At 43.5% G+C, this 27926-nt stretch overlaps 2 protein-coding genes across 3 annotated transcripts; both read left to right on the plus strand.

Moving 5' to 3' along the window:
* The first annotated feature begins 377 nt into the window (after positions 1–377).
* LOC121330240 (WD repeat and HMG-box DNA-binding protein 1-like) lies at positions 378–15000 on the plus strand. Of its 2 annotated transcripts, XM_041276593.1 has the most exons (26): positions 378–492; positions 1201–1280; positions 1496–1607; positions 1892–2043; positions 2186–2297; positions 2497–2547; positions 2824–2919; positions 3111–3203; positions 3569–3675; positions 3931–4066; positions 4522–4723; positions 5044–5225; positions 6148–6332; positions 6753–6994; positions 7421–7558; positions 7872–8028; positions 8276–8390; positions 8610–8741; positions 9160–9377; positions 9855–10036; positions 10614–10670; positions 10889–10929; positions 11402–11572; positions 11781–11920; positions 12115–12250; positions 14084–15000. In XM_041276593.1, the coding sequence occupies exons 2-26, from the start codon at positions 1204–1206 to the stop codon at positions 14273–14275; spliced, it is 3426 nt and encodes a 1141-aa protein (XP_041132527.1). In that variant the 5' UTR covers positions 378–492; positions 1201–1203; the 3' UTR covers positions 14276–15000. The 2 variants fall into 2 exon arrangements, with proteins under 2 accessions (XP_041132527.1, XP_041132528.1); XM_041276594.1 differs by lacking the exons at positions 10889–10929; positions 12115–12250; positions 14084–15000 and having other exon boundaries at positions 11781–11900.
* A 2022-nt stretch (positions 15001–17022) lies between these two features.
* On the plus strand, positions 17023–27579 carry LOC121329940 (GTP cyclohydrolase 1-like). The gene is made up of 6 exons (XM_041276037.1): positions 17023–17595; positions 22539–22648; positions 25116–25171; positions 26444–26475; positions 26965–27049; positions 27381–27579. The coding sequence occupies exons 1-6, from the start codon at positions 17235–17237 to the stop codon at positions 27505–27507; spliced, it is 771 nt and encodes a 256-aa protein (XP_041131971.1). The 5' UTR covers positions 17023–17234; the 3' UTR covers positions 27508–27579.
* Positions 27580–27926: the final 347 nt, after the last annotated feature.

Raw genomic sequence — 27926 nt, forward strand, 5'->3', positions numbered from 1 at the left:
GTGACAAAGCACAGATTACTTAGATCACTAGTGCAAAGCATGTACAAGACATTTATTTGTTACTGTGTGTTTGGACATGGATTTGGGAGTTTAGAGGTCTATAATATAGAGCCAGACTATCGAAAGTGGTGGGGCAGGTCTGTACGGAAATTTAAAAAATCCTGTCAGTGACGCCATCTGAAAAAGCCCTATCACGAACAGTGGCTGTAAATATAAGATCACCAAAATAATTTTAACTCAAGTATTTCTTTGTTGGCTTGTATTTTGTAACCTGTCAATGACACGACCGCTAATTTGGAGTGTTTATTAAGAGGCAATTTATTAACTTGGAAGGGAAATGGGCGTGGTCGGCTGCAATGACGTCGCTGGCGGGAAGCGCGAAGCTGCTGGTTGTTGTGTTTCTCTGCTGTCTGCGCGTTTGGAAGTCGTCAGTGGAGATTAAATCAAATAAAATTTGCCTGAGATCTTTTTACTTCGTGTTTCAAAAAGTTGGTAAGTATCTGGATGAACGAGGCATGGGTCTAACCCGAGCTGTTTCTTTAGCGCGATAATACTTTTTTATTTGAAATTATTTTTTTTTTCTATATTTCCTTTTGTTACTGTACTTCTCCATGTCTCTCAATCAACTCTGTATAACTAACTTCCATGTGCTACATTTTCAAATATGTTGATGTTTTCTATTCCGTTATATATATATATATATATATATATATATATATATATATATATATATATATATATATATATATACACACACACACACACACACACACACACACACACACACACACACACACACACACACACACACACACACACACACACACACATCAAAACTCCGTCTCCCTGTTGCAATTCGGGTTTATTCACAATGGACACAAGCAGCCTCTCAGACTTTGACAGAGGTGGTCTCATAGCAGCCGCTTGGCTGGCAAGGTGACTGACTGACTCCGAGTGCTTCAGAATCCTCTGCAGATTCCATCCCTAACGATTCTGCAGAGGTTATTCTGGAATCATTCAGAAGTGGTCTTGTATTGCTCCAGAACAATTTAAACACATTGCAGGCTCTGTGACATGTAGGATTGAACCTATTTGTCAAGTGTTTCCTTTTTCTTGTCCCGCCCCCACCTAACACACTGTACTGTGTTTTGTTTTTTGTGATTTGTAGTGTGACTGTTCTTTTTGTTGACTCTTTGGTAGAGCATGCCTGCAGAGAGGAAACCGATGCGATACGGGCACACGGAGGGACACACAGATGTCTGCTTTGACCACACAGGAAAGTATGTTGAGAGAATTTCTACAGTACAACGGACAGCTGGCTTACTAGCAGGTCTGTTCAAGCAGACCAAATCCTGTGAGGTGCTATTTTTGCTGTATACAAAGTATTTAAGCACTGTAACCTCCCTCACACCCCCATCTCCTCTCGAGCGTACATGTTGTGATCCCTCCGCCTCTTCAGTGAAGGCTCTTTCAACTTGCTTGCACCCTTTTGTAGGTACATCGTGACCTGCGGCAGTGACGGTGATGTCCGAATCTGGGAGAGCCTGGATGATGATGATCCTAAGTCCATCAATGTGGGAGAAAAAGCCTATTCCATGGCCTTGAAGGTACAGTGTCACTCATTAGGCTCACGCTTAAACCTGGACTGCACCAAACTGCAGCAGGATTCTTATTTCCATCCCTCGATATATGGGTAAGCAGGCCTGCTTAATAGCCCATCGAAGGTGGAAACATTGAACACTCAATCAGAACACAAGAAAGCTTTTCTAAAGGTCTTTTCTTATGATGCAAAATACAAACAACATTGACTGCACGTTTTAATACAGACAGGCTGCAGATATGTAGCAATGGTGTTTAATGGCATGTATGTGTTTGTTTTGATTGTCTGTAGGATGGGAGGCTAGTCACGGCAGTTTCCAACAACACGGTTCAGATCCACACTTTCCCTGACGGGGCTCCGGACGGGATCCTAACCCGCTTCACCACCAACGCGAACCATGTGGTGTTCAGTGAGAGCGGCACGCACGTGGCTGCCGGTTCCAGGTATCCGTGCCTCTGTCTCGTGGGAGTTTACAAAACTAGAAAAAAAGTCAATGTGATTTTTAGGTTGAAGTTTTGGTCAGCTGTAATGTTATTTCAGCATTTGGAGTTTTGGTGTTTTTTTTTTTTTTTTTTTTTTTTGCAGTGACTTCATGGTGAAAGTGATCGAGGTGTCGGACAGTAGTCGGCAGAAGACCCTGCGAGGGCACAACGCCCCAGTCCTGAGTGTCGCTATCGACCCCAAGGATGTCTACCTGGTAAAGCTCTGTAGGGTTATTGTACCGTCACTCAGTTACAGCTCACGGGCAGTAGGGAATGACAGACCATAGAAGCGGGGAGGGGCAGTCTTGTGTTGTAGTTGTTATAATAACGGAGTAACGTAATAAAGTTGGTTGATGTTGACTATACCGTGCTATCTTTATGTAATATGTAAACTTGGTTTTCTTCTGAATGTAGGCTTCTTCAAGCTGTGATGGCTCAGTTGCTGTCTGGAAAATCTCAGAGCAGGTATGGTTTCCATTACTGTATGCTTTTTAATATAGCTTGTGTTTCTAGAACTCAAGTTTAACTATTGCTTATGTCTGTAGTCATATATATTTATAACATGTAAAGTTGTTCTTTTCTTCTGTATTGGTAGAAATATATTGGATTTAGTCAAACGTTGTAGGGACCTTGCGTGATCCAATACCCCCAAGTGCTAAAGTTTAACCTGACGGCTCACCTGTCCAGGTTTACAGGTGTAACAGAGTTATTCAGTAAATAAAACAATTCTGATTGTGTTAGACCCAGGTGATCAGCTGGAACGTGTTGCAGAAATCCAGTGACGTGAGCAATGCCAAATCGATCTGTCGCCTGACCTGGCAGCCCTCCAATGGAAAGGTAAAAACAAACTTGGACTAACTGGGGGGTCAGGGGGTTGGTAAGATGGGTCAGTTCATCTAAGCATGCTGTAAATACCCTTGTCATTCACACTTCATTTGCCTTTCGCTTTGGCTAATTTTGGAATGTACGTTTTAATTACTAACTTCTGCAAACCAACGACTAAGCAATGCACCTGTCTTGCTCTTCAGCTGCTGGCTGTTCCTGTGGACAAGGCTGTGCAGCTCTACGAGAGAGACTCCTGGAACAATGTGTTTAATCTTTCAGATGACTTCATCACGCAGGTAAGACAACCCCTGCTGTTTTAATTTCTATTTTAAATATTGCTGTAATAAACTTGGAGGTGCAGAAAGCTTGCATTGTAGTAATTACTGTTCTTTTTGGTAATGCAAAGACAACAGCTAAATCTTTGTTAGATGTTCCTGTTACCTCAGTGGAGTCCTCTAGCATCAGCATTTCATTTAAAGTAGTTTCTGTCATTAGAAAAAAAAAAAGGCTTAATTGTAATGAATTACCGACATAACATTTCAACCCGTCCATGCTCGAGTGCTCGGTAGATCTGATGTGTGTGCAGCTTGAGACATCTCATGGAAGACCTGAGACCTTTGAGGTTTTATGTGTTGGTGTCTTGTTTTTTCTTTCCTCCCAGCCGGTCAATGTGGTCTCCTGGTCTTCATGTGGGAAGTTCCTGGCTGCAGGGAGTGTTGGTGGCTTCATGTCTGTGTGGAATGTGGAGACTAAGGAATGCTTGGAGAGGTACTCAGCTCAGACACAGGCTTCTAAAGTGGGATTTGAGCTGTGGTCCTCGATGGCCTTTGTTTCAACTAGGCCCTAAATTTAATTAATGCACCTTTCAATGAAATCGATTTAGAACCCCATTGGAATGCAGACTTTTGGACTAGAATGTCTCTCGAGGACCGGTAGTGAGTTACTGGATCTGTTTCGGTGTTTTTAAGTTGCTCGTTTAGTTTTGAAACCTTGACTTTTGTTTGTGTTGATTGTGACTCCCAGGGAGAAGCATGAGAAAGGCTACACAGTGTGTGGTCTGGTTTGGCACCCAAGTGGAAGTCAGATTGCGTACACCGATACTGAGGGCTGCCTGGGTCTGCTGGACGGGTTGTCTTCTGGCGTGGCAAAGACTCCTATGGTGAGCCACCTTCTTTGGTTAATGCTTCAAACCCCAGGATCTGTTTTAAACATTCTTGGGGATTTAAGTTGGTTCAGGTGGTTGAAACCTTGTGCCAAAGTGACATCTAGTGGGGAAAGATTGTTATCAAAGGCACTTTACTCTGAGAGATGCTGCATTTCTACCCATTTTGTCCCAGGCCTCTGCCACACAGACTGCCAGAGGATTTAAACCAGGGTCCCAGAAGAAAGAAAATAAAAACAACAGAGCAGCAACATGGTTATAAGGGGGAGCTGTTGTTTGAATACGCTCCAGACCAATGCCTTGGAAAATATTCAGTTTAATTCTGCTGCTGACTAGTAAATATTAAAGTCTGTAGGTGTAGTGCGCAGCAGTGCTTTTAACTAGATGTGTGTTTTGTCACCGAAGTCTTCTCCAGCATATAGCTTGAATGCATGTTACACGTGTTCCTCCAGACCGCTGCTGCTGGCAAGGAAGTGAAGGACTACGACGACCTGTTTGACGGAGACGATGATGGGCTACTGGAAGAGGACCCGAGTGAGACTCGCTCGCCTCCGAAACGCCCCCTCCTGGATGACGAGGATGAAGATGACCTCATGCCATCACTCAGCCGCCCCCGGAAACGCGGGGCCATTCTAGACGACGATAACTCTATGGGTATGAGAGCGAGGGAGAGGAGGAGAACTGGGGAGTGTCAGAATATTTTATGCGAGAGGCCCTTAAAGAATCTCACTGGTGACCTGAGCTGTGTTTTTACCCATGGCTTTTAACTGACTGTGTTTGTGCCAAATCTATTTCGTGTGCATTCTCTGAGGTAAGGCTTGAGGGAAGTCATTCTCAACTTGCAGAGGGCTCAGGGGAGGACACTTAAAACCATAGTATAAGTGGATTTTGGAATAAAAACCTTGTAAATACAGCATGCAAGCCATTTGGTGACTGGGTCCCCCAACCCTTCCTTCCATGACTGTCTCCCCCAGATGTGGGATCCCTGAAGCTTGGCGTGGGGAAGGACGGGGAGGATGATGACAGTGCCAGCCTGGTTCAGCTGGCTCCGGTATCCTCTGCACTCCGGCCAGCCTACGAGGGCCCCTTGCCCACCCCCCGGCAGAAACCCTTCCAGACCGGCTCCACACCTGTGCACCTCATGCACCGATTCCTGGTGAGGCAAACCTTCAGAACACAGGCGGTTCCCTGCAGTTTAAATCTATAGTTATATTTATGGTAGTTCAGTTGTATAAAGAACAGCTCTATGTGGGTTTTTTTCCTTCCACTCAGTTTTTCTTAACACTGACACAAACTAGTTTTTGTTTATTTATTTATTTATTTATTTTTACTGGCTTTGGTATGTAAAATCTGTCAGTACTGAAGCTGTTGGGGGCTCCTGAGTGGCGCATCCTGTAAAGGTGCTCTGCATGAGTGCAGAATGCGCCCTATAGCCTGGACGCTGCCGGTTCGAGTCTGGGCTATTCCACAGCCGACCGTGGACAGGAGCTCCCAGAAGGCGGCACTCAGTTGGATGAGCGTCACCAGAACGGGGGAGGGTTGATGTCGGCCAGGGTGTCCTCGGCTCACCGAGCACCAGCGACCCCTGTAGTCTGGCCAGGCACCTGCAGGCTTGCCTTTTAGCTGTCCGGGAGCTGCGTTGTCCTTCGACACTGTAGCTCCTGGGCGGCTGCTTGGTGAATCCTCGGTGTGTAAAGAAGCGGTCGGCTGACGGCACACACTTCGGAGGACAGCGTGTGTTTATCTTCGCCGCTCCCGAGTCAGCGCAGGGGTTGGTAGCAGTAAGCTGAACCTAAATAAAAATTGGGAGAAAAATAAAAAAAAATAATTGGCAACGACTAAATAAAATAAATAAAGTACTGAAGCTGTTTTTTTGGTACCACTATATGTTCTGTAATATACTGAGTTTTAACAAAAGGGACCATAGAACGTGTACTTGATTCTCCAGCAGAACCACACTGTAGATGCCAGGTTGCACCCTGTCTTTTATGTATTGTCTCCCTTCCCAGCTATGTCAGTAAAATGTGCTGGTTTGTCATGTCATTAATGTGCCTTCTGTCTGCCTCTCTCTTCTCCAGGTGTGGAACTCGGTGGGGATCGTGCGGTGCTACAACGATGAGCAGGACAACGCCATTGATGTGGAGTTTCATGACACCTCTGTGCATCACGCTATGCACCTCACCAACAGCCTGGGATACACACTGGCAGACCTGTCCCAGGAGGCTGTGCTGCTGGCCTGCGAGAGCACAGACGAACTTGCCAGGTAAGACTAGGGGAGGGAGAGAGGAGAAATCTTACTACTGTAGTGATTTAGGAATTCTGTCCCATTCAGGAAGTCACTCAGTTTTTAGAGTGAGTGCGTGGATGAAGGTGTTCGCGTTTTTGTTTCGTTTTCTGATTTAGAAATGGTTTTTCTCCTGCCCTAAAAAGCAATTTACATTCTATATTTATATATATATGGTGCTATCAGCAGCGCTGATGAGACCCTGTTGTGCTCCTAATTCTCAGACCTTTCAACCATCTCTTTCGATGTTGTGTTTGTTTTGTTCATGTTGTACACCACTATACAGTACCTAAATGCAGTTTTATGAAAGTGAATTTTAAATAAATACAGTATAAAAGAGAAGAAAATGCAATGTCGAAAGTTCACATCCCTCTCTTTCTGTGAATGTGTCCCAATCAGCAAGTTGCAGTGCCTCCACTTCAGCTCATGGGACACTAACAAAGAGTGGATGGTGGACATGCCCAAGGAGGAGGATGTACAGGCGCTGTGTCTGGGCCAGGGCTGGGCTGCAGCTGCTACCAGCGCCTTGCTGGTGCGGATCTTCTCCATGGGCGGCATGCAGAGAGAGATCTTCAGCCTGCCGGGGCCCGTAGTCTGCATGTCTGCGCACGGGGAGCAGCTGATGATAGTCTACCACAGAGGTAAGGTAACTTGCTGGGAAAGGAAACTGCATGGATCTGAGTTCATTTATTAAGAGATATATTTTTAAGCAATGGTCAGTAACTGTTTTAGCTATAAACCGTAAGATAATAATTTCAGTGTCATATTGGAAAACATTAATACTCCCAGGCACTCGTTCACTGGTCTGTTGATGGTATACTGTTTTAACTAAAGTTATCATTCCTTTTCTGCAATTTTCAGTGCATACAGCTCAGTATTGTTGAAATAGTTAAATAACTTTTGTATCCCGAAGAACCTGATTTAAAAGGCTGTTTTGTGTTGAGCTTTTTTGTAGCAGACATTGTAAAGTACCCTGCTTGAACATGAAGGACACTCTATATACTGTGAAGGAAGCTGGTGTGATAAGTAAGTGGTATAATTACTGTGGTATACTTGCTCTATTTTAGGCACAGGGTTCGATGGCGACCAGTCCTTGGGAGTTCAGTTGCTGCAGTTTGGGAAGAGGAGACGACAGATTCTGCATGGAGACCCCCTCCCCCTCTCCAAGAAATCGCACTTGGCCTGGCTCGGCTTCTCTGCTGAAGGCGAGTTTGTTTCTGCCTTCTCTTTTCTCTTTCTAAATGTGTTTCATTCACTTCATTATAACAATCTGCAATTGTGAATGGTTCATTCTGCCACCATTATGAAGGCATGTGTACATTTTCAAATTAATCCAGTAAGTCAATAGCAAGCTTTCATAGAACCAAACAGCCATACACGAAGACTCATTTGTGCTGCAAGAATGTTTAGTTTTTTTCACTTTAATTTTGTAGCACTTTTACTAAATAACGTGCATACTGAATTAGTCAGTGTTCAATAAGGATTCTGAGCCCCATTCTGTGTTCTTTCCTATTGCAGGCACCCCATGTCATGTGGACTCGGAGGGGGTGGTGTACATGTTAAACCGGTCCCTGGGAAACACGTGGACCCCTGTTTGTAACACTAGGGAGCACTGCAAGGGCAAATCGGACCATTACTGGGTAGTGGGAATCCACGAGAACCCACAGCAGCTCAGGTTAGCTCAAATTGATGATTTATTCCAGGCGTGACATTTGAGCTGGTAGAAATTATGAAGGATAGAAACCTGCAAACAGTTTACTGTGGGCCTCTTCTGGGTATTTGCTCTGAGGATTGTTGGACAGAAAGGCAAAACAAATGGCTTGCTTGGACACATTGAGAGACAAATACCAACTAGGTGCGATGCAATTGCCTGTAACCATATTTAAAAAGTTAAACTCTCTGCTTTTCTTCTATCTCCCCAGGTGTATCCCCTGTAAAGGTGCCCGGTTCCCCCCCACGCTGCCTCGCCCTGCTGTCGCCATCCTGCCCTTCCAGCTGCCATACTGTCAGATCGCTACGGAGAAGGGGCAGATGGAGGTATTGCTTGGAGCCGACCAGACCAAGCTTTTGTATACTTCACTTACAGTTTTATAGTTGCACCTCCATGAAATATTGGAAGATATTGAGTTAGTTATGTACACTTTGATTGGGACTGGATGTTGGTTTGAAGTTACAACAAGCTGTGCACAAAAGGGGTACTACTTCTTGGCTTTTTATAATGTGAAATGACACCTGCGTTTCCACCCTGTGTTTCAGGAGCAGTTCTGGCGCTCCATGCTCTTTCACAATCACTTCGACTTCCTGGCTGTGAGCGGGTACGAGTTTGACGAGGCTGGAAAGAGCCTGGTGCAGAAAGAACAGCAGGAGCTGCTCATGAAGATGTTTGCAGTGAGCACTCCATCGCTATACACATGAACAGTAACTGCTGTAAAGATTGAGTGTAAATGTTTAAACAGCAAACTAAAATAAAAACTTAACTGCTGAGTATTGTACTAATTAAGCCTAGATTTACAGCCTCAATAATACAACAAATTGGTCAGAACTTTACTAGCAATATTCATTTCAAGCATTCAGTTTGATCTATAAAAGCGTAGATATTTAAACATGTACTAGTTTTTGCGTTTAAAATGTTGAATCAAAAATAATAACAACCCATGCAAAGCCTGTTTTACCATAGAAATCACTAACATTGGGCAAAGAGATACCAGAATGTCGTATGAAACGTTTTCCATGTAGTTTCTGTGTAAGCAGCTCGTAAGCCAGGAGAGCAGTGGCTGATGATAAAAATAAATTCTGTCGTCCCCAGCTGTCGTGTAAGCTGGAGCGGGAGTTCCGCTGTGTGGAGCTGGCAGAGTTGATGACTCAGAGCGTGGTGACTCTGGCTATCCGCTACGCCTCGCGCTCCAAGCGAATGGCGCTCGCTCAGAGACTCAACGAGCTCGCCCTGGAGAAGGCAGCTGAGATCACCGCCCAGCAACAGGAAGAGGAGGAGCAAGAGGACTTCCGCAGCCATCTGAATGCTGGGTAATGTAGTATTTCTGGGCGACAGGGATACAGTGGAAGCCTCTATGTACGCCATGTTTTTTGTCTGCTTCTAAATCTATGGGATATATGGAGGAAACTGTCTGTCCATATGTTACACTTCCTTTTTACATCAGTGATACAGCTGGCCCTAATTTTGTATCTACTATCATTACACCAAGAAATACTGATTTTCTGTGCATATCCATTTTTTTTTTTTTTTTTTTTTTTTAGTGTTCCTGAAGTTGACTAGATCTGAATTTGACTAGTTCAGTTAGTAATTAAACTTGAAATCAGCCCATTCTGGAAATGAAGGTGAACTCTTGCACAGTGTTTTTTAAGTACAGCTGTTTGAATCGTGTAGATGGTAAAAGCTATTGAAAAAGATTAGTGTGTGGATGTAATTTTTACCAAAAATGTTCAGTTTTTTCTCATTTTTTATATATTTTTCTGCTCTTTGTGTTGTTCTGAACCTTGTAGTTACAGTACAACTGACTCAGAATGGAGTCAGCCTCGAGTTATGAACCAGAGGCGGCAGCAGCAGCCTCATGCGGAGGAGGAGGAGGAGGAGGAGGAGGAGGAGGAGGATGCAGGAGCTGAGGAAGAGACACCTGAGTGCGAGATGATGGAGGCGGACGAAGTTCCAGAGACAAAGAAACAGAGTGAGTGCTTCGGTCAAGCAGGTGCCACTCAATTGTTTAACACCCAGTCTATCTGCTCTATGCTGAACAAATAAGCCAATAGATTGCATTTGATTTTAAGTTACTACACTGTTCTGAACAAATAAGCATATTAAGAGATGTGTATTATAATCTTTATAAATCCCAAAGTCTGGTAATTAACTTATGCCCAACACCTCCTGTGAGTCATAAAAAATGTCAGTGTATGATTTGGATATTTGTAATGCCTTCTAGTTGTCTGGAGGAGTGTTTATGCAGAATACTTGTGAACAGTAGGGAGCACAATTACACCTGCTGTACTGCACATAGGACAGACCACGTCCTTATTCCTTCACACCAGCAATGCAGAACAAATTACTCCTTCTACAATTGTATAATTTGTGTAATACCCACTGGAGAATGGCTTCTGTTGTAGCACAGAATATTCAGAGGAAGCAACCGAATTTACAGAAGTTGGCAAACCCTGAGCGAGTGATATAGTTGTGATTGTCAGAAGTGAAAGGTACTGACCCTGAAGCACATTGCATCAGAACTCGCTGAACGTTCTCTGATCACACAGGGCTGAATCCCTTCGGCAAAGCCACCAGTTCACCTGAAAAGCCAGCTCCAAAGCCTGGTGAGTATGGTGCAACTTGGAGAAGCTTCTTGCATTGCGCTTTTACTGCTCCGTTACAACATGTCTATTTTCAAAATGAGACGTTATCCTTTGGAGTCTACATCCATTACTTTTTTTAATACTTGATCATCAACCACGTAATAGTACTAAAAAGAAAGAACTCTTAGACAAATGTTTCAGTAAGACATATTTAACAATCTGAATGTTTGTTCTTGCAGTGCTGAAGGCCACCAAAGAAGGACGAGTCAACCCTTTTAAGGTGAGATATTAATCTCTTGCAGGAAGCATGGAAATGAATCTCCACTAGTCTACTGTATTATGTGTTTTCTGCATTTTTCTGGAGTGGACAAAAAACTTGTCTGATTTAACGAGAACGGTTTTATGTTGGGTGTCCTGACTACATTGCATGTACATGTTCTTTTTTATTTATTTTTTTTATATACTGTTTTTGTGATTGTCTTGAAACTGCTTGCTGTTCAAGTGTGTTGCAGAGCTACTGAGCTTTTACTCTGGTCTGTACCAAGTTTTCTTACTAAAAGGGGGAAAGAACTGTTCTAGTTTACAAATCCGTGATTCTACCAACACTGACTAGAGAACACATGCATTAGTTTTTTTGCCAAGCTACTTGAATCATTCTATGACTCTGGTGTCTTACTTGCTCAATTTTATACACCCCTCATTGAATCCCAAGCATTACACTGCTAATTAATCCTGTCTGTGTCCATTGGCAGGTCGCGGGTGTTGTGAAGTCCCCTGGCTTCACTGCTGGACAGCCCCGCACAGCAAACATCCTGGACAGCATGGCCAAATCCACCAAGAAGCCATCTGCCCTGGGCGGCCAGGCAGCCAGCAAACAGAAATCACCTGTGCTGAAGCCTCTGCTGCCCAAACCGAGGACCAAGGTACTGCACCAGCTGAAATGCAGTCAAGGCTTCAGGGGTTCAGCATGTAACAGCGACTCTGTACCATCTGAAAGTGTTTCTAAGTTCGGCTCTATTGAGTGTTTTAATACTTTAATTCTGCATGGTCTGGAATTGAGATGGTGTTGAGCCCAGAATACATTTTTGTATGTTATTGCTGAATTTGATTTCTCCACGTCTTTCCTCATAGACCCAGGCCACATTATTTCAGACGGGTCCTAAAACTGCAAGTAAAAAGACAGAAGAAAAACCAAGCAAAGAGGAAAAGGAGAGCAGAGTTCAATCAGAGAATCCTGTCCATGCTGCTGCTGAAAACACAGAAAATAGAAAGTAAGGGAACAAAGAGTCCACACAAACAAAGCTGGGGTGCTGGTTCATGAAGCAGGTCAAGGTTATCTTTAAACAGCATGCCTAAACATGGCAGACCACCTTGACTGCTGTAGCATGTTACAGAAAACCCTGCTGACCCCTGCACAATGCCCACTCTCAATAACTGCTTCTCCTTCTCCCCTTGTCTCTGCCAGGCCAAAGACGGGCTTCCAGCTGTGGCTGGAGGAGAACCGGAAGGGGATTCTGGCGGATCAGCCCGATCTGGACGAGGCTGAAATCATCAAGGAGGGAATGGTCCGCTTCCGGGCGCTGTCTGCCAAAGACAGGCTGGTACGTCAACATGTGTTTTTTGCAAAAGAAAGTGTCATGTTCCTAACTACGGTAGTATAGTGGCATTATTATATTGATCTGAAATTACATTAACTTCTGTAAACTTGAAAGTGTGTTTGAGTGCTTGCAGGAAAGGTGCGTATTAATAAGTTCTGAGTTGTGGCATTGATTTTTTTGATAGATTTTAACATGGATTTCTCTTTTGGATCCTCAGATAATTATAATCATGATGTTTGTTTGTGTGAATGAATAGAAGCAGCTTTAAAGAAATGATTCCTTGTTATGTGTCATGGTACTGACAGAGACCCTAATATTGTCATTACAGCAAATCTAATCGCATTAGCTCGGATGGTGCAATGTGTGACAACAGATGCGCTGAAACCAAATAAAAATTTATTTAAGCTTCTGTCTGTTTTCCTACTGGCCAAGTGAAAAAAAATAAATAAATACAAAATTGACGTTAACTATCCAACACACACACACACACACACACACACACACACACCCACACCTTAAGTGTCTGCATCTGAGTGAATGAAATCAAAACAAACCAGGCTGTATGAGAGGTCTGCTTTTTGTTGTAGCAGAGTGTAGAATCTAATAAAGACTGGTCTAGAATATAGTCAATTAAGACTGGAATTTGTGCATTTTGATCTTGGTTGGACTAAGTAATGACTTAACAACTGATCTCTGGATTAAAAAAAAAAAAAAAAAAGTTATTCCTTTTTATTGGTTGTATTCACGCACCTGGCCAGTGGAAATGCAAACACCAACCTCCCCCAAGCCACCTACACATGGTCCTGCAAAGAAGCTGTGAATCAGTAGAGCTTGATTGCAACCGCTGCTAATAAATAACAGGAGCAGGAAATGTGTGTGAATGGTGTATGAAGTGGTGGTTGCTTGGTAACTGGTGCAGAGGCTGGAGTGTGGGACAGTTGCTATTGATCTCATGGTAATGGTGAGGGGTGAGTAAATACGGAGATGTATGCAGGGGCACAGTATCAATTCAGTCTGATTTTGGTAGTATGAGAAGGGGTGGGGGTGTTTGGAGAAAACTGGCTTTGTTCACTTTGTTTCAGTAGTAATGAGCCATTGAAAGATGACTCATCCAGCCAGGGTTTTTTAAACATTTTTTTTAAATTTTGTGTCTGACAATAATTAGACTATTAAGGAAGCAGCTGGTCTAAACTGCTGTCAGAAATAATTATACAAACGGATGCCATTTATTTACAAATATCTGCTGTTTCTATGATCCAACAGCTCATGTTATTATTTAATTGGTAGAAAATGTAAACTTTGTGGTCGGTAAATAACTAATACTTAATTTTGCACACAGTAGTGTAGGAATCTGAAACCCAAAGGATAAGCAGATAATGTTCAGTTTGGAGTATAACAGCTAATGGTTTGGTTGCTGTGGTGATTTGTAGTGATATGACTGCTAACTCTTACTCTGCTCTAAACGCTACACCACACTGCCTCCCAGTCCCTCGTCTGAAAACATAAGGTTACCCTCCCTCCCAGCCCCTCGGCTCAAACCACTAGGCAACGCTGCCTCCCAGCCCCTCGGCTCAAACCACTAGGCAACGCTACCTCCCAGCCCCTCGACTCAAACCACTAGGCAACGCTGCCTCCCAGCTCCTCGGCTCAAACCACTAGGCAACGCTGCCTCCCAGCCCCTCGGCTCAAACCACTAGGCAACGCTACCTCCCAGCCCCTCGGCTCAAACCACTAGGCAACGCTGCCTCCCAGCCCCTCAACTCAAACCAGAAGGGAGGTTATGTATCTTAGTTTCATCCTATTTTGTTTTTTTTTCCCTTATTTCTTTCCATGCAGTCCTTGACAGAGAAGGCGAAAGGAGGAGCTGTGGGAGACTGTGCCGAGGTGAAGAAGAGAAAGCGAGTGGAGGGAGAAGGTGGAGAGGTACTGGTGAACGAGACTGCTGAAGGGGACGCAAATTCATCCAAGAAAAAGAAACCACTGGACACTTCCTCCAAGCTCTCTGCGTTTGCATTCAGCAAGGATTGAGTTGCTTGGACTGCCCTGGAGAGTTAAGTGTCGGAAGAAATCTGTTGATACGTTTTTAAAAGTGTTGTAAATGTCTGTTTCCCAGTTGGGTCACCTTTTCACCTTTTTGATGCCTTCAGTGTCTCACAGCTCTGTTTTATTTTAGTCCCCATGCTGAACAACTGTTGGATATAAAGCACTTGCACTGATATTAAAAAAAATGTTTTGTCTTTTTGACCACCATTTGTCTGTCCTGTGATGCCCGGTCTGGTGGCGCTGTAGTTTTTGAACTATAGTCTATAATACTCAAAATTCTGGAATAGGCAGATATAGTAACACTGCACACACTTAGGACGGTTTGTGTTCAAGTTGAGAACTCCTGGCAGCATGTGTGTTACAAACAACATTCCATTTGCGGAAGGTGGATAGAACATTGTGGGGGACAATGGTTGTGTGTGTTTGTTTTGTTTGTTTTTTTGCAGGTTCCTCTCCAGTGTCTTTTGGTTTGAGTTGAAGGGACATTTACTGTTGAAATCACCTGCTAAGTCAGCCGTGCTTTTGCATTACTGTTTGTTAAAAACAGTGTTGTTTCTCTTGCTGTTTTTCATTTAAAAACGCTGAAATTTAAAGTGGGGTAAAAATGTGATGCAGTTAGTATCTTGAATATCTCTTCTGTGTTTTGGTATTACACCAAAGAGTGTGACTCATCATGTTTTGTATTTGTAGTTTTAAGTGTTTTATAATGCACCAACTGTATTGTACTGTATATGTAAAAAAAAATAAAATAAAAAAAAAATTAAATATTATGCTGTGGTCCTTGGACAGTAATGTGCTCTCTTTTTGTAAAGGCTGTTAGAAAAAGAAAAAAAACATTAAATTAGTCATGCTTACTAACTACTGGAAAAATAAAACAATCTGCTTCTAGAAGCAGAATTCCTGATGTGAGACAGCTTGGTAAAGGACCACTAGAGGTGTGCAGGTGTAGAGGTCTGTTCCCTGTCAAACTGATTTTTCATATATTTACAAACTCTCTGAACCCTGTTGCAAATTACAGTTGTGCACCCCAAGTGTTTGTTTTTCTAACCCCCTCGCTTGAGAAATTCAGCCTCTAGGGTTCTTTTCAGAACCAGCATGTGGTGAGAAAGAAAAACAGCCATAATAAACTCAATAAAAACAAACAACACTACAGATAATTATGCAGGTGGTAAATAAAATAAGTCATTTTAATGGGTAAAGACTGAAGAGTTAATCTTTTTTTTTTTTTTTTTTTTAAACTTATCAAAGAGCAGCCAGCGCTGACCCCAGTATCGATGCACCTGCAGTGTGTGTTTTTTGAGGTTAGTCAAACATCAGCGTCGAGCAGCGCTCTGTCATCAGTAAGGTTTAAGCTTTCTAAACCGATGCGTTTGTGGACTTACTTCCAGCAGGGCGGCCATTGGCTATTTAAATCATAGCCTTGTTCTGAGTGTGTGGCGGGTCCACTGATGTATAGATTTACACAGCCTGACAGATGCCTGGTTTAAATTCGAGGTAACATTCTAATGGTGTTAGACTGCATTTTATGCACTCAAAGTATACTGCACTGCACAAGAAACCCTATTGCACTGCTGTTGTACTGTAATTTTATTGGAAATGTGTAAAAGTAATGATGCAGGGAAACACGATGGCTGTGTTGCTCCAGAACACACAGCTACCAGTGCCCTTTCGTTTACAGTCGGTATTCCTGTAGATGTGTGAGAACTGTGAATGAGTTCCAAAGTTCAAGACTGAGGGCAAAAATGACGAAGCACCTGCTCTTGCATTATTACCTTTTACTCACAGTAAGTAGCATGTTGGGTACAAGTTGCGTAACGGTTTATAATATTGTGTAAAAGAAAGTTTGAACATTTTTCTATTAAAATCTGGTCCAAGTATACCGTTATCACAATTTTAAATGAGTTGGCAAAACAAGTTAACATCATTGGTGAGTGCTTACAATAGTGACGTGTCTTGTTGCAGAAAAAGAGATTATAGGAATTATATACTTGGCCTGTTGAATACCGTTAGTTAATAAGACTTAGTGTTTTACAAAGTGCTAGGCACTACCAGTCCCTGTGTAGTGCAGCTGTTCATTTTCAAAATGCATACACCTGCAAAGTAAATACCTTTTTTATTGTGAGTTTGAACGTACAGCTAGGGACAGTAGTTTTGCATCCCCTTATAGAATTAATTCATTTTGCTTCATTAAGTCCAAGGAAACCTGCTGAATAATGTCACGTTAACATATTGAATTACATACCGCTTTGTCGTTTTCCATATACTTCGAGTAAATGACGAAAATGGAAAAATGTGACATTTTGAACATGAACTACTGTACTGTTAAGCTTCTATATTTTTGCAGTAAATAAAATATCAAATTGTTTATATATATATATGCATGCATTTGGGCACGTTTGATGCAGTCAAGTCACGATGTTCTAAAATAATAAAATGACAATTTTCTAATTGAAGCCTCTCAGTACTGAACTGGTCTGATGTGCTAAAATGTCTTTGGGAAGAAGATTGATTCAATGGAACAGTCCGGCTGTGTCATATCCAGGTGTTGCTGTTGACAGATGCGAATTGTATTTGTTCGGGGGGAGACAAGGCAGTTTGTGAAGCCATTTAACTAACAGAGGCTGTCTGATCCTTTTACAGAAGCAAGGCGTGACGCACTCTCTGGAAGGAACCAATGGGATTCCAGTGGATTGGCCTGTGTTTATAAAGGCATAAGGAAACAATGTGCTTTGGCAATCGACATATAATACTGAACAAATCGAGCGCAGTTGTAGGAGGCTGGGTAAGACTTGGGCATGGCTATAGAGCTGTACAAGTAATCAATAAGGCAGAGTTTAGTGAATTTTACAATAGAAGTAACGTGTTTCAACTTGTCAGTTATAATTCACATAGCTTAAAGTACCGGCAAGTTTAATATAGTATCTTAATTTGACAGTTTAAGATCATGGATCACGCGAAACAGAAACAGTCTGAAAAGCAAGTTGCCAATTCTACCGACTCTGTCAACGGGCATGTGGAGGAGAGAGCGCCGGTTCCAAAGTCGCCCAACCGGACCAGGGGTCCGCAGGTAGTGCCCGGAGAGGAGACGAGATCGCATTCGTCAGCTGTCATGGAGAGCTGGAAAGAGGAACGCACTCGGAGCATTGAGGACAACGAGATGAACCTGCCCAGCATCGCCGCCGCGTACACCACTATCCTTAGGGGTCTGGGAGAAGACCCCCTCAGACAGGGGCTTCTGAAAACCCCGTGGAGAGCCGCCACTGCTATGCAGTTCTTCACTAAGGGCTACCAGGAGAAAATATCAGGTGAGTGAGAGTCGTTTGCCAAATTGTAAACTAACTAACTAACTAAAAATAATGCATATTTTACAACTACGACTGGTACAGCTGTCTGCCAGGCAGTATACACATCTGTTACTAGCACAGTGTAAACCCGTAGAATAGAATTAATCGTTATTTGAATCGACCATATTGCAATTACAAATTGCATTGCCTTAGTTGTTCAACCAATACAAAACCTACCACTTTCTTGGGTCAATCTCTGTATATGCTCAGTAGTACGGTGTATACCAACATGATGGCATTGAAAGTACAGTGAGACACACAGAACTACATATTCAGCGTGTTCAATGGGAACAGCCACAGGTTTTGGGAAAAATACCCACCACCCCTCCCCCAATTCTTTCAACACATCACAGTGAACTCTAGTTTTTCTTTTTACAGTAAAAATGTATTGGTTTATACAAGTACAAAACGACCTATTTAAAAGGAAAAAAAACAACATCTAATAACATTTTCTTTTCCAGTGACACAGAAACTCAACAAAGGCTATCTATATTTTAAAGTATGGGTAAAAAAAAAAAAAAGGCAGCCTGCTGTGCTATAGTCCTTGTGCAAGTTTGAAGAGAAAGTGAATGATCGCATGAATCTTGTTAGACTGGAATAACCCTGATTGCCGTACTGTAACCGCTTCCTTGCATATTGTGCCGTGTCATTCATTCATCAGTGTATGTAATTGCACTGTGGCCACTCCGATATTACTCAAAGCAGCATTTACTTCGTTCTTTTTTTGCGTAAGTTTTCAATTAGCACATTAGCACAGTTTAGCTGATTTATCTCAACTATAATATGTCCTAAAAGTTTTGCATCACCTTATACAAGTAACACATTTTACTTTATAAAGTTGAATGAAACCTGTTGAATAATGTTACCTGTAGCATATTGAATTACATACCTTTTTGTAGTTTTCCATATACTTAAAGAAAAACTGACAATATTTGAAAAATATGACATTTTTAAATCTAACATGAAATAATGTGCTACTATCATGTCTTCTGGTAGACTTTTGCAATATCATTTTGTAGTTTCCTTGATTACATGATGTTAAATAAAAGATCTACATTGTGTTCATATCGTTTTTGTTTTTTTAATTGTCTCACGTCTAAAATTCTAGGAGATGCACAAGTTTTAGCCACAGCTGTACTCTGTATTAAATCTGAGCAGATTATAGAGACTCGGTTGCTCATGAATAATGTAAAAAAAAAAAGGGGGGGGGGGGGGCAGAGTAAATCTGGCTTCCCAGCTCCACACCACACTACACCCTTCTTGAGCTTGCAAAGGGATCATATATTCCTGTGCTATTGTGAATAGTGTAAGCTGCACCAAAACAGAAGCAATTCCATGTAACTGTAACAGGCTTATCTGGGATGAGGGACCCGGATTCTGCAGGCACTGCCCGGAGAGTGGTTTAATCCTGCACCCCCCTTCAATATGAGAGTGCACAGAAAGATCCTGCCAGTCTGCAGCTTGGCACATGCCCAGTTCATGAGTAGGAGCTTATCTGAGTAGTGTGAGCACCTGAAAAAGGCAAGCAGGTTGAATGACTTCTAGGCTCCACTGACACAGGGCAGTGTGTTAAACCTGCCTGCTGTCAGAAACTGTTTAGTGAATTATTCTCTGCCTCCAGGGGATTTACCGTTGGAAGTGCAGTGTATTCCATAGTAATCTGTGAACTCATTTATTAATGAACCTTTGCAGCTGTGGACACAGGAGGGAGGGATATTGCAACAAGTTGTGTTTGAGGAGCATTTACTGATTAGATCAAAACAATTGTTAATGCCCTTCCCCTAGCAATCTTCAAACCACACGTGCACTGTATTTCCAGGGGTTTTCCTAGCCACAGATATGATTCAAATTCTATTGCCCGAGCTATAAAATGGAAAAGAGAATACGCAAATTCAATTAAATAACTATCAACAAGGCCGCCAATAAAAATCACATTTTCTGTGAATGAACGTACAAAGGACATAAGAACTTTTACAAACGAGAGAAGGGCATTCGGACAGTCAGTTTTCATCCAGTTCCTAGTAGCTGATTGATCCCAGAACTGCTTCCAGTCGGTTGTCAAAGAATCCCGTGGATTCAGCGGCAACAACATAGCTAGATATCCCATTCCGTACAATCACCACTGCGTACAGCAAATAATCTCCTGCCCTCTGTGTGAAGTCTGTCGCCACTTCATTTCCCGCAGTGTCCTCTGGTCCTCATCTCTGTGCTGTGCTTAGGTGTCAGCTCAGGTTAACATTGTCCACTGCTTTCAGGATTGTCAATCAAGTCTCCCCCAGCCCCTATTTTGTTTTGGGTTTTAGAATTCATTCCTTTTGTCCATTAGATTAGTCTTGTTTCTCTTAGAATGAATGCATCAACAGTGAATCAGTTACATTGTTGAAGGTGTTGTCCAAATCTTGATTTTCATATGGTTCTACATTCCAGTCCTGTTAAATACGTAGCACATGTGACAGGCAATGTGAGTGAATAGTCTTTGGTCCCAGTGAAGAAAGACAAATCATTCAAGCCGTTTACAAAAAAGTTTGCTTGCCAAGGACAGTAACGAGGACAAAAAGCAGGAGTTTTTTTAAATGAGTATTGACAATCTTTTCAACAGTTTTTTTTTTATTTCATTTGGTATGCTCTGGTCCAGCAGGGGTCCCTTATAGAAACCTTGGCTCAGCTTTGAAGTCAGAGTGGAGAGGGGTTGTTGTTTTGTAGCCCTGTTTTGCAGGGGTTGTGTTTTCAATTACAAGCATGGCAGTGAATCAGGAGGGGAGTTTCCTCATTGCTTAACTAGGGGGGCAGCTCCCTTTCCCTCCCCTGGACTCCCCCTCCCACTTGGAGCTGGTTAAGAGCAGTCAGGAGCCTCATTGGCCACGCAGGGGAAAGCTCTGCTGGTCCTGTGGAAGCATCTGGAACCTGCAGTAGACAGGAGCGTGCACACACACAGGGCAGGAGGAGGGGGTGCCTCTGCTGTGTGGTTCTGGATGTTTGTGCTGCTGAGGGAATGGCAGCCTGCAGGGTCGCGCTGCTATGTGAGTGGGGATGAGCACGGGCACTGAGTCATGTCAGTTCACTTCAGCTCTGTTTTGAGCTTGTGGCGTTTCACAGCGCCCCCCTCCTCCCCCACACTTTGCACAGCTCCCAAGACCTTTTCAGTGAACAATACTGTATTCAGCCCATGAAGAAAAGGTCATTTTACTGAAATAAGCATCTACTGCAGGTTTGCACTTGCCTCTTGAATATTCAAACGTGGTTCTCAAGAAACACAGAGGTCGAAATTCAAAACTCTTTCATTACACGCAGTCCTCCATCAGCTATCACAAACTCAAAAGAGACAGCAGGTCTGTATATTTATTTTTCTAAACAAACTAAATATGTGGTTGGGACTTCTCACTTTATCTCTGGGCCTACTGATAGCTTGTTTGCTTTGGTGGGGGGGGGGGGGGTCGGACTGATCATGGCAAAAATAGAAGACGCTCGGTACCTCAAGTTCACAGTCTAATTCAGGGGGGGGGGGTCGGAATGCTGTTGAAACGCTGTTTTATTTTATTAACGTTCATTGGCAATGATGCACTGAAGTAAGACAAAATGCTTACTGACACGCTAGGATTCACTACTAAAGTAGTCCTTTTTTATTGTTGCTAATTGTCTTTCTAAATGGCATGTATAACCAGCATAGACGCATGAGACGTCTTTCCATTTGATGTTGTAAGACCGTGGTTTAGTTGATTCTCTCACTATCATTATCAATGGTTAAACCATCACGAGATCACCTTCCCTTCCCACTCCCACCTCTGTGGGGTCGGAGTTGTTTCAGATTCATTCTTAACATACTTGTCAGTCATCAGTTCTCTAAAGCTCTTCTAGACATAATAACAATTCTTGCTAATAACTGTCACAATATTTCTCTAAATGTTTTTTTAAGGCTAAGCGAGGTTATTTACAGTATCTCTGGCTTTAATGTGCAGTAGTTTGGAGGAAGCGTTTAATAAGGAGGGAGCTCTTCCTTGTAATTTTAAATGTTGTTTCCGAGTTTGTTACCAGGGACGGAACAGGCACGTTTGTTTTTCCAGCATTCAGGCAATTTCCATGCAGTTTTCATAGTAACCCGGTGTGTCATGGTTTTTTTTTTTTTTTTTTTTTTTTTTTTGTTCTGGTGACTCACTCTGACTCATCCTGCCAGTAACTGTGTTTGAACTGCTGTTGTAAAGAGGAGGGTTACCTGGCCAGCTTCCGCTCTCAACACCTGGCCCGGCGCTCTCTTTATTTAGTTTGTTTCTTGAAATAAAGGGCTGGTCGCACAGTCATGGTGATAATAGAAGACGCACAATACCCGATTTCATAAGAAAACATTGACGTGCTGTTATCTGGCATTGGCTTCAGGTTTATCATGCTTATAACAGGAATGTAGTCCTTTTTTGCCCTTTGATCTTGGGCAGACAACACATCTCACTTTTCTGAAATTCCACGACCCGATTGATTTACCATGCCTTCGTTACAAGGTCTGTACTGGTCCCACTGCATGTGCTTTATTATACCATTCACTATTTTACGTCAAACTGATATGCATCCGGAGTAGTACTTTGGTTTAAATTTAAGCGATTCAGTCTCCACTGGCGGTAGTTTCCGGTCTGACGGCCCCTTGCCCCAGACAGCTCTCTGAGAATGCCGGGTGAATACGGAAGATCTGATATGTTCTATTTCCACGGGTGCCGTCGCTTGTAGCGAGCTAGATAGCACTATCCAGGAAATGAAGAACAGCCAGGGATACCCCCCCCCCCCCCCCGCCCCCCTTGTGAACCTAGTCCTACTTTTGAGAACTACATGTACCTCGCTGATGTCTATCACAACAGTGATAGAGATCAGCAAAGTACATGTAGTTCTTCGTGACTGATGACTGTCCTGTCTCCCCTCAGACGTGCTGAACGACGCTATCTTTGACGAGGACCATGACGAAATGGTGATTGTGAAAGACATCGACATGTTTTCAATGTGTGAGCACCACCTGGTGCCCTTCATTGGCAAGGTAGGCGCAAGCAATAACCACAGACTTCACATGCTGTCCAGTTTTCACGTTAGCATTGTTCGTGACTCCCCTCCCCTGCCAATTGTGGATTTGAAGCCCTCTCTAAGAAGTAGCCTATAGTGTGTGTTCACACAGCAGGCTCCTATACCTGACCTGAATGATAGAGAACTTCACTTCCACAGTATTCAGGGAAGGAGTGAAAACAGTGTTGTTTTGAAATGCTAATAAGCACATGATTCTCCAGTGCTCTCAATCCAGCTCCCTCTGTTTCCATGAACTAAAAATACATTGAAAATGCAGGCTGTGTATCATGGTGCAATCGGATCGCTCTTCCTGCAGGTGAGGCCGGTATAATCCATCTGTTTCACCTCAAGCATAACCACTTCCTCCTCAGTTTTGACATTTTAATATCCCCCCTCCTCCCCCTCCTCATCACCGTGCCATTTCAGAAATCGAGCTGATCAATTTCAAGGTGTAAAAGGCCTTGATGACAGAAGGAGGCATTCATCTCACACAAAGGAAATGTTTTTCTGGTGGGGTTTTTGTAATTATGTTTGTGAAGCGCTGTCAGACTGCTGCAGTTCCTGCCCTCTCTCTCCCCCCTGCTAATAGCCCATCATCACCACTCAGCTGTCTGCACGTCTGGTTGCATTTACAGGAACAAGATATTGAACCACCTGTTTCTCATTCCAGTCCGTGCAGGGGTTTTGAACAAACGGAAGCTGGGAGTTTTATGAGCTGTGCTCCACAATAATTCATTTCCTGGTTTCTATTAAATCTCCTATATCTGTCAAGAATAACAGCCAATGGCCTGAATAAAGCAATAATACAAGTTCCATCTTAACCGTTAGAGTTGGTATTATTTTTTTATCCTCAATGGCATGGTTAATCTGGAGATTGAATGAGGTGGCCTGGTTTTGGTGTGGTTGAATTCGTCATCTTCATAATCATGCTATACGTTTCTCTGGTGCGCCTGTATAATGTCATGTTTCTGTTTTAAACTTCGTCGTGCTGTCTCACGGCTTAGTGATATGAGGTGGATTGAGCCAGAAAAAAAGACAAAGAAAAAAAGCCAGGAGAAGAAATGGATTGCGCGATGCCCTTTCCACAGACTGCTTAATCGAATCGGCATGGGGGAGGGGGGACAACTGGGGGGGAGTGATGGAGAGGATTAAATTGGAGTAAGGAGACAGCGCCTGCTACATCACAAGGATACACATCTTGCTGCTCTAGCTGTAAAAGAGAATTTCCTTAATACTGAAATGTTTTTGCCACACGCCTGGAAACAGGGTGACGACAACCTTGCTGAGCAGCGACTGGAATGTCAGCCTGGCTGTGAGTCACACCTGCAGAACGGGGAGCTGCACTGGCAGCATGCAGAAGCAAACCAGCACTGCACCAGGGCGCACACATAGAGAGGGTCTTCATTCACACAACATCCATCAGTTAGATATAAATCAGCACACAGTGACATCAGAAAGATCTGTAGGAGGCTAGGAGTGTTCACCATGTAGTGTGATGGGCGGGACACAATCAACTGCTCTCATATTTTAAAAGAGGTCCCTAACAATCACTTAACCTCCCGACACTCCTATCCACAAGTTCCCAACCCCCTACAGACGTCTGTTTACTCCAGGGAACTCGGAAATTAAACTCTTTTGATGTTTTGATAACTGTAATGGATAAGTAGATCAGTCTTGGGGAGTGTGTGCTTTTCTCCTCTTGACAGCACAGCAGGCGAGGTTTACAGACCGCTGCGGAATGCTCCATGTGCTCCACCATTAGAGCGAGCAGGATTGGGCCTCCTTGAATCTGTTTTTATTTCTTCCAGGTGTCCATTGGTTATTTGCCCAACAGAATGGTGATAGGCGTTAGCAAGCTGGCCAGGTAACTGGGAGTGCCTCAGGCTTGTAGCCTCCCTCCACCTCTCCAAGTAGAAATTAGCAACGACTGTCCACCCACTCTCCTACAGACACCTCAAACCAGCACACACAACAGCCTGTCCTGTGGAGGATAATACAGCTAGCTTATACCAAATGTGAATTTGGGTTGATTCAAACCGATTGCGGTCATCAAAAAAACGATCAGTAATGATTGAGCTGACAAAGTGTCGAATGGCCATTAAAATAACCCAGTCTGCCTGCCTAGATTTCAACCATACAACACTGGCAAGACCAGCCAGTAACTGAATGATCTGCATCGGCCTGGTCTATCCGAAGTGAATATTTCTTAGCTATCACGTGCCAGTTGTGGATTTATACACAGGCAAGCATGTCGTATGGAACAGTTGAATTCCGTTTTACGATTCCACTGCAGGACACGTGCTGCCCTCTTTTAGCATGGTGAGGTGTTTAAAGGGAAGTGACCTTTCTGCAGATGGGTGCACAGCCAGCATGTTGAAAGGGTCCCCTCCTCCCGATACTACCCAGAGTTACCCTCCTTATCTCTCCCTCTCTTTCTCCTGTAGGTGCATATAGGTTACCTTCCCAACAAGAGAGTCGTGGGTCTGAGCAAATTGGCCAGGTAAGTGCTGCTGCAGGGGGTGACTCTGCCGGCATGACCAGACCCAATCCTTACCCTGACCCTTACCCTGACCCTGACCCTACCACTGACCCTAACCCTACCCCTACACCTCTGTAAGCAACCTGGAGGTGGAGGTGGAACACAATACCTTTACCAACGGCTAGGGCCTGCTCTGACTACCGTGAACTAAACCACTGGCATGCACTGTGGGTGGCTACATATTGAACTCTTGTTCAATATTGTCTGATTTTGTAATGTTTTTAACACTCTGATTCCAACATTAGTGTCTTGGGGAGTAGTTCCATTCATTTGCCCTGTTTAAACTCCCCTGTATACACTGTGAGAAGAGCAGCGCTGCTCTTGCAATGGTGTAAACAGGCCGGGTTATGACTGCTGCTGCTGCTGTCTCAAACAGCCACGCTATATTGTTTGATTTTGTCAGAAGTTGACGGTCATCAATAGATACTCTCCAGATTCCTTTCAAGACATTCCAGCCTGTTGTTGTTTGAGTAGAGAGCTCAATGCAGTGTAAGCTGATTTAATTCCACTCACGTACAAGTGTCTGCAGAGTGTGACCTGCTCTGACCCTAATACCTAGCTTACTGACACAACAGCAATGCCATACCTAGCTTACTGACACAGCAGCAATGCCATACCCAGCTTACTGGCACAGCAGCAATGCCATGCATAGCATACAGACACAGCAATGCCATACCCAGCTTACTGACACAACAGCAATGCCATACCTAGCTTACTGATACAGCAGCAATGCCATGCATAGCATACAGACACAGCAATGCCATACCCAGCTTACTGACACAGCAGCAATGCCATACCTAGCTTACAGACACAGCAGAAATGCCATACCTAGCTTCAGACACAGCAGCAATGCCAAGGACAGTAGTATTTTGTTTCTTGCTGTTTTTATATTTTTTATTTGTATAGTTTCCCCTCATCCTCTTGCGCTCCTGACATGGATCTCCGGATCGTCTAGGTTTTAAACTGCGGGCATCGTGACAAGAGCAGCAGTCAACTCATTTCACTGAGGAGAATCCACCCTATAATGTATCTGTGCATCTGTGTGTCTGCGTGTCTGTGGTGTAAAACACTTGCTCTCTTCACAATGAAAATAATAATGCAATTAAGGCTGACGTCTGAGGAGGCAAGATTGGTCTTCAACAGGGTGTAATCCACTGCAGTTGTTGCTCAGTGTGGATTCTGATTTATTTGAATAAAAGTCAATCAATAAATAACACAATGTCTCCTTTTCAGAATTGTTGAAATCTATAGCAGAAGATTACAAGGTAAGTTTTACTTTATTGTTGTTATTATTTTGAACTTCAACAAGATTTGAAATATTATTCTCCAAAGACTACTATTACCAGACATTGTTGTGTGCTTTCTTCACATGTTCCCTGATTGATGAACAGTGTGTATCTCTCTTCTTAAACTTAAATAAGTCAATAAATAGATTTCACAATTGTGAAACTGATCACTGCTTGCTAAACCTCTTGCCATTCAACAATTAAAATCGTTGTGCAGGTGTCCACCTTGTGGCCGTTGGGTAACATTACACAGCATGCACATTGAAACAGATTGAGACTGTTGTTACCTCTCCAGGCACCACCAGTTCAGGCCAGTGTCATGTCTGCTCTGATGCAGGGGGCAGATACGATATGTTGGTATGATAGGGTACAACAAGCAAAGCATCCATCAAATAGCCTTAATGCCACTGTAATTAAAGCAGTAAGAGGACGTGTAGCCGACACTAACCTGCCCCTCCCTCTCTGCAGTCCAGGAGAGGTTGACGAAGCAGATCGCTGTCGCCATCACAGAGTCTCTGCAGCCGTCTGGAGTGGGGGTCGTGATCGAGGCCAGGTACAGTAGCTCCTTCTCCAGCCTGCTTCACTCCTCAGAGTTCATTCCCACTGGACAGGCCTCACTATTCTCATTCCACTGGAAATGCTTCATTTTAAGGGTTAGCACTAACTAGAGGTAGCTGTGGGTCCCAGCCTTTGGGTACACACATCTATGTAAAAGCACAGTATTGTTGTTAACATTGTTTCTCTTTCACTATACATTGAGGCAAGTGTTTGAGGCTGGTGCGAACAGAATGATGTCTGAAGCTGTGAAGAAATTCTACTGGTTGTGTTTGTAGTTGGAGTAACAGTGGCCTCTCTCTGCTCTCCCGCTCCCCTCTCTTCTGCAGTCACATGTGCATGGTGATGCGTGGTGTGCAGAAGATGAACAGCAAGACTGTGACCAGCACCATGCTGGGTGTGTTCAGAGAGGACCCCAAAACCAGAGAGGAGTTCCTGAAACTGATCAAAGACTGAGCACCAGCCTCCTGCTACCCTCGCCCCCCATGCTACTGCCAGACATCTCCCCTGAAAACGAACTACCCTCGCCCCCCATGCTACTGCCAGACATCTCCCCTGAAAACGAGCCGCTGAGCAGTGCGATCGGAGCCTAACCCAGACCAGCCTGCTGGGCGGTGCACGAGAGTCTCTTTAGTGTACTATACTGAAAACCACCAGGAAGTTTTTTTTTTTACTTCAATGATGAAAGCAGTGCGTCAGTATTTTGTTCTATCACTGTTTAGATCATTAACACATGCCCCCTTTCTGCAACAGTTGCTGTTGAAAATCAGTCCCACACCTCTGCCATTCAGTGGTGCTTTTGTGGAGAAGGTACTTTTACCAGCAGTTGTGTTTCAAATGCTTGTCATCAAGATCATCCCATAGCTGCCATCAAA

This window comes from Polyodon spathula, chromosome 17 (assembly GCF_017654505.1).
Source record: "Polyodon spathula isolate WHYD16114869_AA chromosome 17, ASM1765450v1, whole genome shotgun sequence".
Taxonomy (NCBI): Eukaryota; Metazoa; Chordata; class Actinopteri; order Acipenseriformes; family Polyodontidae; genus Polyodon; species Polyodon spathula.

What these genes read in the sequence shown, in the direction of transcription:
- LOC121330240 (XM_041276593.1), top strand. Translation starts at nt 1,204, where the DNA reads ATGCCTGCAGAGAGGAAACCGATGCGATACGGGCACACGGAGGGACAC. An exon ending in TGCTCATGAAGATGTTTGCA is followed by an intron (nt 8,742 to 9,159) that starts GTGAGCACTCCA and finishes TGTCGTCCCCAG; the next exon opens with CTGTCGTGTAAGCTGGAGCG. An exon ending in TCCAGAGACAAAGAAACAGA is followed by an intron (nt 10,037 to 10,613) that starts GTGAGTGCTTCG and finishes CTGATCACACAG; the next exon opens with GGCTGAATCCCTTCGGCAAA.
- LOC121329940 (XM_041276037.1), top strand. Translation starts at nt 17,235, where the DNA reads ATGGATCACGCGAAACAGAAACAGTCTGAAAAGCAAGTTGCCAATTCT. An exon ending in TGGTGCCCTTCATTGGCAAG is followed by an intron (nt 22,649 to 25,115) that starts GTAGGCGCAAGC and finishes TTTCTCCTGTAG; the next exon opens with GTGCATATAGGTTACCTTCC. An exon ending in CTATAGCAGAAGATTACAAG is followed by an intron (nt 26,476 to 26,964) that starts GTAAGTTTTACT and finishes CCCTCTCTGCAG; the next exon opens with TCCAGGAGAGGTTGACGAAG.